Below are 13,402 nucleotides of genomic sequence, written 5' to 3' on the forward strand. Positions count from 1 at the left end.
ATATATATATATATATATATATATATATATTAAAGCTCCTTTGCATTATCTAGTTATGTGATGAATACTTTGTATACTTTCTGTTTTTATGACTTCATAACTCCATCGGTTGTCATCAGTTAGAATATTAATAATGCTGTAATTTAGGTTAATATATTTTTTAGGCCTTTTCTAAGTGCTATGCTGACTTTTGATTCTTAAGTTTTCAGACTCGTGAGGTTTTGGAAGTGGCAAGTAGTGCCTCTGGGGATGAGGTCTGGCTATACAGTGTGGGAGTTGATAAATTAAAGCAATACAGCCGCCCTGCATCAGCTCAAAGGACTATGCGAACGTTTCGTGATGATGTCGAATTTGGATCAGTTGTTACACCAATCAACTTTATTAAAAAACCTGCTGGTTTAGCCAGGGCCTTTAATTCGTTAGTTGTGCTTCAGGACATTAATAAAATTATAACATCATGTCTTAATAGTGAATATGATGCAGGAAAGCTATTTTTTAGTTCGTTGGGTTCTGTTTGTACGATATCTGATTGTATATTACGAAAAATGCGAGGATTTCTGATGGTTATTTCACTTGATTGCACAAAACTTGAACTTTTAGATGAGGAAGTTGACAAGTCTTCAGGTAAACCTAAAGAAAAGCCTGGTATTTGTAACCGCAAAAAGAAGGGACGGACTCGCAATACTAAAAGGCAAAATCCTGTCCCAAAGATATGTATGGATGGCATTTCACGTGAAAATCCACCTAAGGTACTCATTTAAGAGTTTGGTGGAATACTTTATTGCATAAATGCCGCCAGTTTTAATTCCTGAATTTTTCCTTATGTATTCCAGGACATTGATTATTTAGTGGATAATAAAATGAAAGATGATTTAGCGGCATCCGGGGAACTTCCTGATGTTCCTTTAGGGAAAGAGATTGCTATGAGAAGCTCATCATCAACTATAAAAATGGTTGTTGTCTCTTTTCTTTAATCTGGATCATTATTTTTTGCTAAATATTTAAGTTTTTTTATAACAAGCCACTTGTCACCAGGATCCAACTCGGGGATTGGGCACTGCTAAACTTCAGACTACTTCAAGAAGAAGTAGAAAACAAAAAACTAAAAGTAAAAACATCCTTGTTTCCAGTGAGGTTGGAGATTCTCAAAAATCAATTATGGATTTTGTCTCTACCACTGCTCTTCCTGAAGGTGAGGTGGCAATAAGTGACAGGCATTTTGATAGTTCTACCATTCAGTACATAAAAAATGACAATTCAATTGATAATGACATCCTTGCATCAAATTCAAACCTCTGTACTTCTCTTAGTGGGCCTACTAAGGAGACCAGTTCTACCCGAAAAGTTGAAGGAGAGAATGTTGAAGATCTTCCTGAAAGTTTAGGTCCTCAATTTTGCTTATTGTCAAATGAAAGGAAAACTCTGTCTTCAGGAATAGATAGTTTAACTTGTGATGCTGATAATAATAAAGTAACTCCTGCACCTGCATTGATGCGTGGTGCTCTCTTCATCAATGAAGATTCTAGTCCTGTGAACTCAATATGTGCAGCTGAAGCTGGTGCAAAGTCAACTGTTCCTGACAAACCAATCAGAGAGGTTCACGTGAAAGAATCCGCGGTGTTGATGGGGCAAGATAGATGTCAATTTGAAAGTAGAAATTCAGCCTTGACAAAATGCATTCCATATGAGTGGCCTGGTGTACCTTCTATCTATTTTCCATCTATTAACTCACACCTTCCTCCTGCTACTGATAGATTGCATCTGGATGCTGGGCGCCATTGGCATAATCACTTCTGTCACTCATTTGTTCCCACATTACAACAAGCAAGAAATACTCCAATTGAAGGTGGATGTAACCGAATTCTGTCTCAATCAATTCCTATGAGTTTAGACTGGCCCCCAGTTTTTCATGGTGGCATGGCTCCATCACCGAACTGTAATTATGACTCTGGTTTTATCTCCAGGCGGCAGTGTACCTTTTCAAAAGGGCTGGCTGTTCACAATGTGCAAGTTGATGCAACAACTCCTGATGATGAAAGAAAGTATTCTGGGGATATATTTGATTTACCCGATCTAACAAATGCACAGGAGCTAGCAGATGAATTTGAAAATCACTGGGTATCAGAGGAAGAGTATGAGGTTCATGCTGTTTCTGGTTTAGATTGTAATCAATATTTTGGTGGTGGCATAATGTACTGGAATCCTTCTGATTATCGAGGAACAGGTTTCTCCCGTCCTCCCTCTCTTAGCTCTGATGACAGTTTGTGGGCTTTGCGTGAAGCTGACATGACTAGGACAGTGGATGACATGGTTGCTTTTTCATCTTCATATAGTACAAATGGGTTGACTTCACCCACTGCCGCTACATTTTGTTCTCCATTTGATCCCGCAGGAACAGGGCCCCAGACTGTCAGTTATGTGATGTCAGGTAATGAAGTATCTGGAAAGGTATTGCATTCTTCATCAGTTACAGATGCAGGATTGGATGAGGATGCTTCTGGTTCTTTGGGCAGTAATTTAGCTGGAGATGTTGAAGGGAAGGGAAGCGATTCACATCCGTACCCTATTTTACGGCCAATAATTATTCCTAGCTTGTCAAGGGACAGGTCAAGATCTGACTTTAAGCGTAGTGTTGACCATAAAAGCCCTTGTGTTCCTCCTACCAGGCGGGAGCAGCCTCGCATAAAACGGCCACCATCACCTGTAGTGCTGTGTGTTCCACGGGCTCCACGTCCACCCCCTCCCTCCCCTGTCAGTGACTCCAGGAAACAAAGGGGTTTTCCAACAGTTAGATCTGGTAGTTCCAGCCCGAGGCACTGGGGAATGAGGGGCTGGTATCATGACGGAAGTAATATGGAAGAAGCTTGTTTAAGAATGGAGGGTGCCGAAGTTGTATGGCCTTCTTGGAGAGGTAATAACCTTAAAGTGCGACCTATGGTTCAGCCTTTACCTGCTGCCTTGCTGCAAGACCGCCTGATTGCAATGTCACAAATAGCACGTGACCAGGAACACGTAAGAATGATCCTTACCGACGTCCTACCTTACAAATATATGTTGGTGTTCATTGTGGGTTTTTAATTATACAGCCTGATGTCACCATTCCTTTGCAACCTCCCGAATTACAAAGCTTTTCTTCACAGAGTGCGTCTTTATCTTTGATGCATGGCCTTCTCCATGATGAGATTGACTCTTTCTGTAAACAGGTATAGTGTTTTTTTTGTAAGTGTTCCCTACAAATACTGAAGTTCACGCGCATTTCACATACCTCTACAAACCAGTGGATAACCCTGGTCCATTTTAACTTTTTATGAATGGGCCAGATTTTGGCATACCTCACATAATTTAAGCTATATCATTTTCTTTGTTTTATCATAGTTTTTCCTATGTGGATCCCGTTCCTTTAATTTTCCGAAATGAAATCTGTATTGATTATCATAACCATCAGAAGACAGAAAGTATGCTAATCATGTTCTTTATGATTATGATGGAATCCAAGGTTGCTGCAGAAAATATGGCCAGGAGACCTTACATCAATTGGGCTGTCAAGAGAGTTACCCGATCTCTTCAGGTTCTTTGGCCCAGATCTAGGACTAACATATTTGGTTCAAATGCAACTGGTATGTCTCTTCCAACAAGTGATGTTGACCTTGTTGTTTGTCTCCCTCCAGTGAGGAACCTGGTAAATTTTATTTGTTTTGTTCTCTTGTTCGTTTTGCTGGCTACACTATTACTTTGATGGATTAACCTTCACTATGATTATCTTTAAATTTTGAATTGAATTTTCAGGAACCTATTAAAGAAGCTGGAATACTGGAAGGTCGGAATGGTATTAAAGAAACATGTCTTCAGGTAGATTGACAATAAATCAGGCCTTGTACTACGTACCCTTTGTTCTCACCATTTGCATGTGCTGGTTGTGCACTTCTATATTAGTGGGATTTGTATAGATTTTGTGACAATTAAATTAAAGTGCCGACCCCACATAGTGGGACTAAGGCTTGATTGTTGTTTTGTGAGTTGTGATTCTTAAAGTGAAAAACAATACAAAGAACACTATGCTGATTTAATGCCAACTCATTGATTGGTTTCTTTCTCCTACACTTATTGGTATCATGTTAGTTTTGGGTTATAGATCTGTATGTGTTTGATGCACCTGTCTTAAACATGGGTTTATCCTGAAAACTGAGAAATTAGAATGTTTTCTTTGCCTGTCAATCACACTACTCAATTAACACAACTGTTCTTTATTAGTTTATTCTTGTTTCCTTTTTTGTTATTATTTTTTATGATGCTATTGGAGGATATTATGATATATGCTTTTGCCTTTGTAAATTTCTTTTTGGCGATAATAATAACAAAACTGCAATTTTCAGCATATCATAAAAGTTATACTCTATTATGTTTTTTGTGCCAGCATGCAGCTAGGTATCTTGCCAATCAGGATTGGGTAAAAAGTGATTCTCTGAAAACGGTGGAAAATACAGCTGTAATTTCTCGTCTGTTAAGCTGTGGTTATCTAATTATTAAGTATACTTTTATCGTCATTTTATGAAACACTTTCATTCTGTACCTTTTTGCTATTAGATACCTATTATTATGCTCGTGGTGGAAGTACCACAGGATGTTATCACTTCTTTGGCTCCTATGGTACAATCACTAAAAGAAGAGCCACATAGTACTCCTGGCAGACATGGTAATGAAAGTCATTCTGATATTATCCAATTAGAAGATCCATCTTTCCCAAAAAGCTCCCAAATAAATTCTGATGCCCCAAAAGATTCCAAATCAGTTCGTCTTGACATCAGCTTTAAGTCCCCATCACATACAGGACTCCAAACTACAGAAATGGTAATTTCTCATGACGCTAGGCTTTAAATTATTTAAACTATTTGTTTTGTTATTTTGTCAGTCCTTGGTTAATTTTTATGCTGGAAACTTATCCTGGTTTTAGTCAAAAAGACATTTATAAAAAGCTGCAGTCTAATGCATAAAGCCTTAAGCTTTTTCCTTGTTTAAGAGGAGACTAACATACTTTAATTACTTGGTTTGGAATTTTGAAGGAATTTATTTTATTTGTGTAAATAAATAGCTTTTTAGTAAGCTTATTTTACTTTTCACAAAAAATATTTTGTTCCCAAGAGGAAAATTCAGGTGGTTGGTTGGGGAGACGCCGAAGGGAATCTTTTAACATGTTGCACATGTAGGAATGGAACCCTTCTAGTTAATTGGTCCACTTATTTTTCTTCTTTATTGAGAGGAAATATAAACCTAAAATATTTATTGTTAAAAAGCCTAATGCTAGTCATATTGTTAAGACAAATAATTAGTTAGGATAGTTGAAGTGATAATGTGAGGTTGTTGCTTGGGAGAAATAGTATGTTTCACCCGCGTATAGTGTCAATTAAGCAAGGGCAATTTCTTCGTTGCTTGGATGTATTGAAAAATAAGCAAGAGTTCCCATATATGTATAAGCGAGTGCAGGTAAAGAAGCTAGTTCAACCCGTCTAGGATATGAATTGGAACAAACAATATAGGCATTCTTACCGGTAAATCTAAAGAAATAATAGACACAATGGTTAGGAGGAGAATCAATTTTATGTGCCCACAAGAAACTAAGTTGGTTGGTGAGAGGGCACACTTGTAAGGCAAGATCGAGAAATGGTGTGGGAATAATTGCAGATAAAGAATGGAAGAAGGATGTGTTGAATGTAAAAATAATAGGAGATAGGATCATATGCCTAAAAGTTGTAGCAAAGAAAGACACTTTTATGTGATTAGTGTTGATGCACGCCATGTAGGGTTATAGGAACATCATAAGATAATGTTTTAGGAGGATTTAGAAGAAAAGGTTTTCAGGAGGTGATCACAATGTACATGTAGTAAAGGTCACTAGAGGATATGAAGTTTTTCATGGGGATTATCGCACAGGGAAGCAAATACAGAAGGTAAGGCTATTCTAGATTTCACCTAAGCTTTCGGTTTTACTATAATCAACACAATTTTTAAGAAGCGGGATGAACATCATACCACATATAAGAGTGTGGTGGCATGTTATCAAATCAATTTCTTTCTTATAAGGAAATCAAATAAAAAGTTTTGTTTGGACTTCGAAGTCACACATGGAGAGAGTTTGATGACCCAAAAGAGAGTTTTGGTTATGGGTGTAAGGGTTAAGCGTAAGTGGTGAAAAAAGGCCAAGATAGAGTCCCAAGTATCAAGTGGTGGAATTGAAGGGTGAGGAACGATGGAGCTTCCGAGAAGGTTTTGGAGGAAGGGTTTTGGCAAGCACAAGGAAATGCCAACAAAATGTGGGATAAGATGGCCATAAGAATTAGGAAGAAGCAGAGGAGACATTAAGTGAATCTAGTGGCTTTGTTCCAAAGGATAAAGAATCACGGTGGTAGGACAAAAGTGTCCCAAGACAAAGTTAAGATGAAAATGGAATGTTTTAAAGCATGTTCCTTGTGTAAAACTACCGAAAGTTGGAAAAAGTACAAGCAACTAAGAAAGGTGTTAAAAAAGCGGTGAACGAAGCCAAAGATAGAGCTATGATGAGTTATAAAAATCGCTAGGTAGCAAAGAAATGGAAAAAACCTTTGTATGTTTGTAAAGGGTAGGGAAAGAAAGACAAGAGACTTAACCAAGTGAAATGCATTAAAGATAAAATAGAAAAGTCTTGGTGAAGGAAAAAGATATTAAGGAAAGATGGAAGATTTCACAAGCTTTTCATTGACGATTATGATTCTTTTCATTCTGATAGGCTGAACACCAAAAAGAAGGATTAAAATTATACCTTTTATTGTAAAATTCAGGAGTTGGACAGGAAAGTAACTTTGAAAAGGGTGGAGAATGACAAAGCGAATGAATCAATCAATATACCTATTGAGGTCTGGAGTCTACAAGAGCAATGCATTAGTTAGCTCACAAGGTTGCTTAATGAGATTGAGTTCATAGAATATGCTATAGACAAAGGGAGAAGAAGCACTTTAAATCCTATTTATAAGAACAAGAGAGATATACAAAATTGTGCAATCTATAGGGGGGCTAAGCCCATTAGCCATATACTATGAAGCTATAAAAATGATAATTGAGCGGAGGTTGAGACAAGAGACGCGTATTACTGAAAATTAATTTGATTTTATGTTGAAGAGGCCAACCATGGAGGCTGTATATTTTATACGACGATTGATGGAGACATATATCAAAAGGGACCAAAGGGACTTACACATGGTTTACATTGATTTGGAGAAGGCGTATGATAAGGTGCCTAGAGAGGTATTATGGAAAGATCTAGAGAAGAAAAGAGTTTTGATTGCCTAAATTTGTGCAATCAAGTATATCTATGATGGGGTTAAGACTGGTGTGAACAAAGATGAGTTATCACAATATTTTCCTATTGCTATATGACTACACCAAGGATCTACATTGATCCCATAATTGTTTACAAGTGGTCTTTTATTTGCTTGTACAAATCCAAGAAGATTGGCAGTGCATGTTTTTTGATGATGATATTGCCCTAGTAGGAGAATCGAGAGATAAATTAAAAGAGAAGTTAGAAATGTGGAGATAAGCTTTAGAAGCACATGACTTTCGTATAAGTCGATATAAGATGGAGTACATGAAATGTAAGTTTAGCAAGAGGCAGACAAACCCTATTGTAAAGGTAAAGATTATAGATCATACCACTAGATTTAAGTATCTTGGGTTAATCATATAACACGACAAGGAAATTAAGGGAGATGTAAACTATAAGATTCAAGCAGGGTGTATGAAATAGTGGAGTGACATAAGATATTATATGTGATAGAAATGTGTTACTCAAGCTTAAAAGGAAATTTTACTACATAATTGTAAGACCCACAATGTTATAAGGTTGAATGTTGGGTAGTAAAATGTCAACAAGAGTATTAACACAATGTAGCAAAAATAAAAATGTCACATTGGATGAATGGACGTAGTAGACAACATTAAGAATGTATGCATTGGGACAAAGTTGAGGTAGCTCTTGTTGTAGAAACGATGATAGAATCGCGTCTTAAGTAGTTTGGGCATTTGTGGAGGGAATCATTAGAAGCTCTAGTAAGCAGAGTAAATCAAATAGAGGTTAATCCAATTTATAGAGGCAGAGGAAGGTCAAGAAAAACCATAGGCGAAACAATTAGGAAAAAATTAAAGATCAATGATGTGTCAATAGACATGGTTATAGCATTTTGGTGTGGTTCGATCAATGTAACTGACCCTACCTTGTGGGTCTAAGGCTTGATTGTTGATTAGTTGAGACAAATAGTAGAATGTACTTAGTTAGAAGGGTTGATGGTAGATATATATAGGGAAGAGGGTGGAAGGGAGAGTCATTGAGAATATAACTTTGTAATAACCGTGCTAAGCCTCAGATAGAAAAGGGGGCAGCCCTTCTTCAAGGGGAAACCCTTAGAGGACACTATCTTCATGTTCTGTTATTTTCTAGTCAAGTAAGAAAGCGGTTGTTCTTCTTTCTCTAATTTCTACCTGTTTCTCACTTGGCTTACATGGGTTCCCATCTATCATAAATAGTGCCTTATTCAAGTTGGAACCTGTGCATATTGGCATGTTTATAAATATTTCAGTCTGAGGATTTCATTTGCATTTTGAATCTATTCACCAGACACAACTAGACTGTGATCTATCCTCTCAAGAAATTGTATTTAGAAGCAGCAGAACCCTATGTGTCCAGTGTTTCGAATTATTCAGACCCAAAAGGCTATTTGGAAAATTAATTATAATTTATAAGTGTCCCCAAAAATCATCTCAGATAGCAGAACTGTGGGACGCAAAGTTTGAGGCACTTGGGCTTAAACCCAGACAAGTAGCCCTCCGTGTAAAAAACTTTGCACTATCAAAAATAAATTTAAAAACAGTATAATTTATAAGTGAATGAAGCAGCAGCTCTATTTTCTGATTTGGTGTTGTGTCTATATCTCCAATGTGGAATGTTTACTTTATAATGTTCAATTATATCTGGTCTTAAGCTTCCAATTGGATAGGCATTAAATCTAATGTCCATCTTTGAACTAAAGTAAAACATGACTAGGTGCTGGGTGCTTCTATGACCACCTATACAATTTTGTTGTAATAATAATATGGATTTGAAATGTATCATTGCCTTTTGTTTTTATCGCTTGGTAATTCAAAATTATGATACTGCTGCCTGTAGGTTAAGGAGTTGACGGGACAATTTCCTGCTGCTACTCCTCTTGCTTTGGTACTAAAACAGTTTTTGGCAGATCGTAGCCTTGATCAGTCCTATTCTGGTGGCTTAAGTTCCTACTGTTTGGTATGAGTCCTTGCTTCTTTTTACAGTTTTTCCCCCTTAATTCTCAAGCCCCCTTTCGTGCTGAAGTAACACTAATTGGTGATGTGATGTCATTTATTGCTTTACTTGATGAACTCATTTTTTTTACATTTATTGCTTTACTTGATGAGCTCAAAATTGTGTGCACTAATTTATTTTATATTTTCAGTAGGATGTGGATGGACTGCATCTGTGATTATATTTGATTTAAATGTTCTATAATTGCAGATGACCTGATATTTGTTTCTTTTCTTACAATCTTGACCTTGGTACTACAGTGACAAATATGATCGGGTGGGAAAATGAAAATAGTTTGTTATTTTAAATTCTTAGAGAATCTATGATCTATATTTCCTTATTTTTAATACTTTTTAACTTAAGGAGGAAACCCGTGTAAGAATACGGTTTAACATGTCTTATTGCCCTTGTTAACATTTTTTGTCAGTGATAGTATGTAAAAATTATTTTTATCTATCTGTCACCCTGCTGTTCCTGAAATATTTTACGATTTTAGGAAGCTGCACTTTCCCTTTTTGGGTGTGTTTCCAGGAAAATTGAAACAAAATTATTCAAAACAATGTAGTATATATATATGCTAACTTCGTATTTGCTTTTTAAAATGTGTTGTAGGTGTTATTGATCATACGTTTTCTTCAGCATGAGCACCATCTTGGCCGACCAATCAACCAAGTATGCTATAGCCTCTTTAGTTATTCTTTGCTCTTAATCTTATATCTTGCTGTTAATGGCCATTGAGGATTAAAATATTTCCTATCGCTTTCTGAATGTTATGCTGAATCCAAGGACCAAATGACACTATCGAAATGGAACAAAGATTCAGACTTAGTTTTTTTTAATCAGTGATGAATTAGCATAAACTAACCATGCCAGCTCATGGTGGATTCTAGTTCTTACTTTTTTAGTTACTTATTCCAGATATCACTGCTACTAAATAAGCTTCCCATTCATTTTCGTGCAGAACTATGGAAGTCTTCTGATGGATTTTCTTTACTTCTTTGGGTGAGAGGAGCCACTGATAAATATTTATTTTCCTGTTAATATCATTATAGAGTAATGAAGTTTTTTTTGCTTAGAAATCAATTCAATTATCTTTCTTCTAGGAATGTATTTGATCCTCGCCAAATGCGGATATCAGTGCAGGGGAGTGGACTTTATATCAAAAGAGAAAGAGGTTGTAGGTAAAGAAATCAAACTTTCTGTATAGTGTGATATCGTTTTGACATGTTTCTCTATCTAATTGTCAAGTACATGCAGCATCGATCCAATACACATTGATGATCCTCTTTTCCCAACAAATAATGTGGGAAGGAATTGCTTCCGAATACATCAATGTATTAAGGTAAAGATTCCGTCATAACCAACAACTCATATTTCTATTGTCAGTTTTGTTTTGATATGCCATGACAGAGAAAGGAAATTTGTTGGATACATTAAGCTGTTAAATTTATCTATCTTGTACTTATTGCAGATAGGACAAGTCTTAGGTAATTATGGTAGTAAAACTACTACTTTTATTGCCCTTATTTACTAATTTGGTCTACTTATATTTTCTATTTTATTGCATCTGATGTTAAGGATGACAATTGTATTTACAATTTGTCAGAAGTACAATCTTGAATATTCCACAGCTATGAATTAATCAAGTAAATTAAATATATAAATAATAGCCTTCTGATTAACCATGTGGTGGTTTGTTATTTTCTAAGAGAAACTGTCTATGTTAGTTTTGGAAGTTTCAGAGAATGGACAACGAATTGATGTATGGTAATCTTTAATAAATTACAACATACATAATTGACAGTACTGAGAAGCTGTAAAACATGATTCGCATGTTCAATAGCTGCCTACTATTAATGTTTCTCAGAAGTTATAATATCGGTGCAGGCCTTTTCAGAAGCTTATTCTGTTCTTGAAAACGAACTTGCATTCCCAAATAGTGATGCTGAGTCAAGTTCAAGGCCACCTTACAGACTGCTTCCAAAAATCATCCCAAATCTCGATGTATCATAAGATTCTCATTAAATGAAAGAATTATTGTCTGAAGGTACAGTTTAGTCAATGATGATTAGTGATAATGATGTTATAATATTTTATCTAGTTTCTACAGTTATTCAGTCTATCTTACAGGAAAACATGTTCAAATTAGAGTTTGACCATATCTGTTATAGTGTTATGTCAAAATAGAAATAACCAAACTATTGGACTAAAATAAAGGAAAGGGAAAGAAAAGGCTGAACTAGAGGGATAAGGAAGTCTGGCACCTTGTTATTTGTAAATGATGACTCTGGAATTTTTTTTGTGGCTATATACATTTACTGAGTTCTTTACAGTGCCTGGATCAGTTTAGTTAATTGTCGCTGGAGTGATCATTATTATGCTCCCATGGAACAGAGCCTCTCTGCTCCCAAATGCTTTCAGCGGCGACTTGAATAGTGACTGCAATTAGGGCATCTGGCCTGTAACCCATTGTCCGTCCTGTTAGATGCCGAAGTTACATGTCCTCTCTAGCCCTTAGATCAGAGAACACATTGAGATCTAGTCAGATCCCCAAGGTATTGTTTGGATGGGGATAGGGAAGGGGAGAATGACCCATATCCTTTATTTGGATAATTTAATGAGGGGAAATGTTCCCCCTCTTCTCCTCAAAACCCAGAAGTTATTTTCCCTCAAGTTTGGGCATGAGATCTGTTTAAGTTAAATGGTTATTAAATTGCATATGGACCTTGGGATTTTTTATAAGTCTGGCAACATAGCTGTATTCTGAAATATAGCTTAAGTACTTCCTCTCCTTTATTTTTAACATCCAAATAAGAGGAAGTAAGTTTCCCTACATATTTTCCCTTCCATTTCCACACTTTTCCTCTTCCAAACATAGCATAAGTTCTATCACTGGTTTTCGCTCCATGTGTTTCCATGTCTCTCAGTGACTAATCTGCACGGTTCTTTGTTTGCACAACTCTCAACCCTATGGAATTTTTTGTTTCACCTTTCTTTCCTACCTTCCAAGTAAACAGCTACCAAAAAATGAGGAAAGAATTCTCTGCCATTTTTTGGGGTCATTTACATCAGTCTTTATGGTTTTACTAATCGAAGGCATTGTCCTTTTTGCATTAACAAGTGTCTTTCTTTTTATTTATTTATTTTTGTGAGGCGTTTTGAAAGCGTCTTAAATTGAGTATTGGAAGTTTGGCTATTGTTCATTCACTAAATTGTTTATTTGTTTATGGTATAAACTCTGAAGGTTTAAAACTATTAGGATTTCTAATTTCATGTATATTTATAAACTTTAGAAGTTTTTTGGTTGCAACCCTTATCTTTGCTGTAGAAGCATCTTTGTCATCTGCTATTGTGATTAGGAGTGTACTTGGAATGTAATATATATGATGGTTGTTGTTTTAACATCAATATATGCTTTCTTATAACTTCATAAGCATGATTATATTCAATTTTGTGTTAGTGGGGCTCATGGTTTGTGCAAGCTATATGCCTTTGTCTGTTACTCTGGTCATGTTACATCAAGATGGAAGCTGATCACTTACCGAAGGCTATTATTCCAAATGGTGGGTTCTAAAGTTGGGCAATGTAATATCTTTCTCATGCCTAGACCTCCGAGCATAGGGTATGCTGATGTTTTATTGCAATTTTGTTCATAATTTACTTTTGTTGTACATGGTGCAAACTGCAAAGAACTAGGTTAGTTCTGTATGCTACACATTGTAATATCTTCAGTTCTGCTGGATCATCTTGGCTGGTTGAAAGTTGAAACTACATTTTGGAAGTCAGAAGCAGGTAGTTATGAATTTAATGAAATTAAGTCAAGTCTCATATTCGTAGATTTGAGAAAGATGGTTAGACTTTTTTCTCTTTGGCAGTTTTGGTTCTTCTTGTGTAAGTATTCTCTGTTAATCCTAACATACAAATGCAAGTCCATGAAGTATGGAAGGTAGATAAGTTTAATCTTATTAGCGCAGTCCTTTCCTTGTACTAAAATGGATCCCTTTCTCTGATAGCATTTAAATTATTACGTGTAACATGATATCATATTAGAAA

At 36.1% G+C, this 13,402-nt stretch overlaps 1 protein-coding gene across 8 annotated transcripts in view; it reads left to right on the forward strand.

Annotated features, from left to right (window-relative positions):
- LOC109362173 overlaps positions 1-13,402 on the forward strand; it is a 51,956-nt gene that overhangs the window by 33,372 nt on the left and 5,182 nt on the right. For 3 of the 8 annotated variants that reach the window (XR_002109366.1, XR_002109369.1, XR_002109370.1), the window contains exons 2-16: positions 210-749; positions 834-953; positions 1,036-3,012; positions 3,087-3,203; positions 3,497-3,679; positions 3,787-3,849; positions 4,415-4,486; positions 4,585-4,848; positions 9,194-9,313; positions 9,962-10,021; positions 10,311-10,351; positions 10,453-10,530; positions 10,607-10,691; positions 11,237-11,396; positions 12,810-12,971. Coding sequence is in view for 1 of the 8 variants with exons in the window: in XM_019607786.1 (XP_019463331.1) it covers positions 210-749; positions 834-953; positions 1,036-3,012; positions 3,087-3,203; positions 3,497-3,679; positions 3,787-3,849; positions 4,415-4,486; positions 4,585-4,848; positions 9,194-9,313; positions 9,962-10,021; positions 10,311-10,351; positions 10,453-10,530; positions 10,607-10,691; positions 11,237-11,362 (3,846 nt within the window). In the remaining 7 variants the exon portion in view is untranslated. Of the gene's footprint in view, positions 1-202; positions 750-833; positions 954-1,035; positions 3,013-3,086; positions 3,204-3,496; positions 3,680-3,786; positions 3,850-4,414; positions 4,487-4,584; positions 4,849-9,193; positions 9,314-9,961; positions 10,022-10,267; positions 10,352-10,452; positions 10,531-10,606; positions 10,692-11,236; positions 11,402-12,809; positions 13,142-13,224; positions 13,296-13,402 lie in introns of those variants that run through there. The other 5 variants (XR_002109367.1, XR_002109368.1, XR_002109372.1 and 2 more) reach the window with 5 other exon arrangements.

Source organism: Lupinus angustifolius, chromosome LG12 (genome assembly GCF_001865875.1).
Source record: "Lupinus angustifolius cultivar Tanjil chromosome LG12, LupAngTanjil_v1.0, whole genome shotgun sequence".
Taxonomy (NCBI): Eukaryota; Viridiplantae; Streptophyta; class Magnoliopsida; order Fabales; family Fabaceae; genus Lupinus; species Lupinus angustifolius.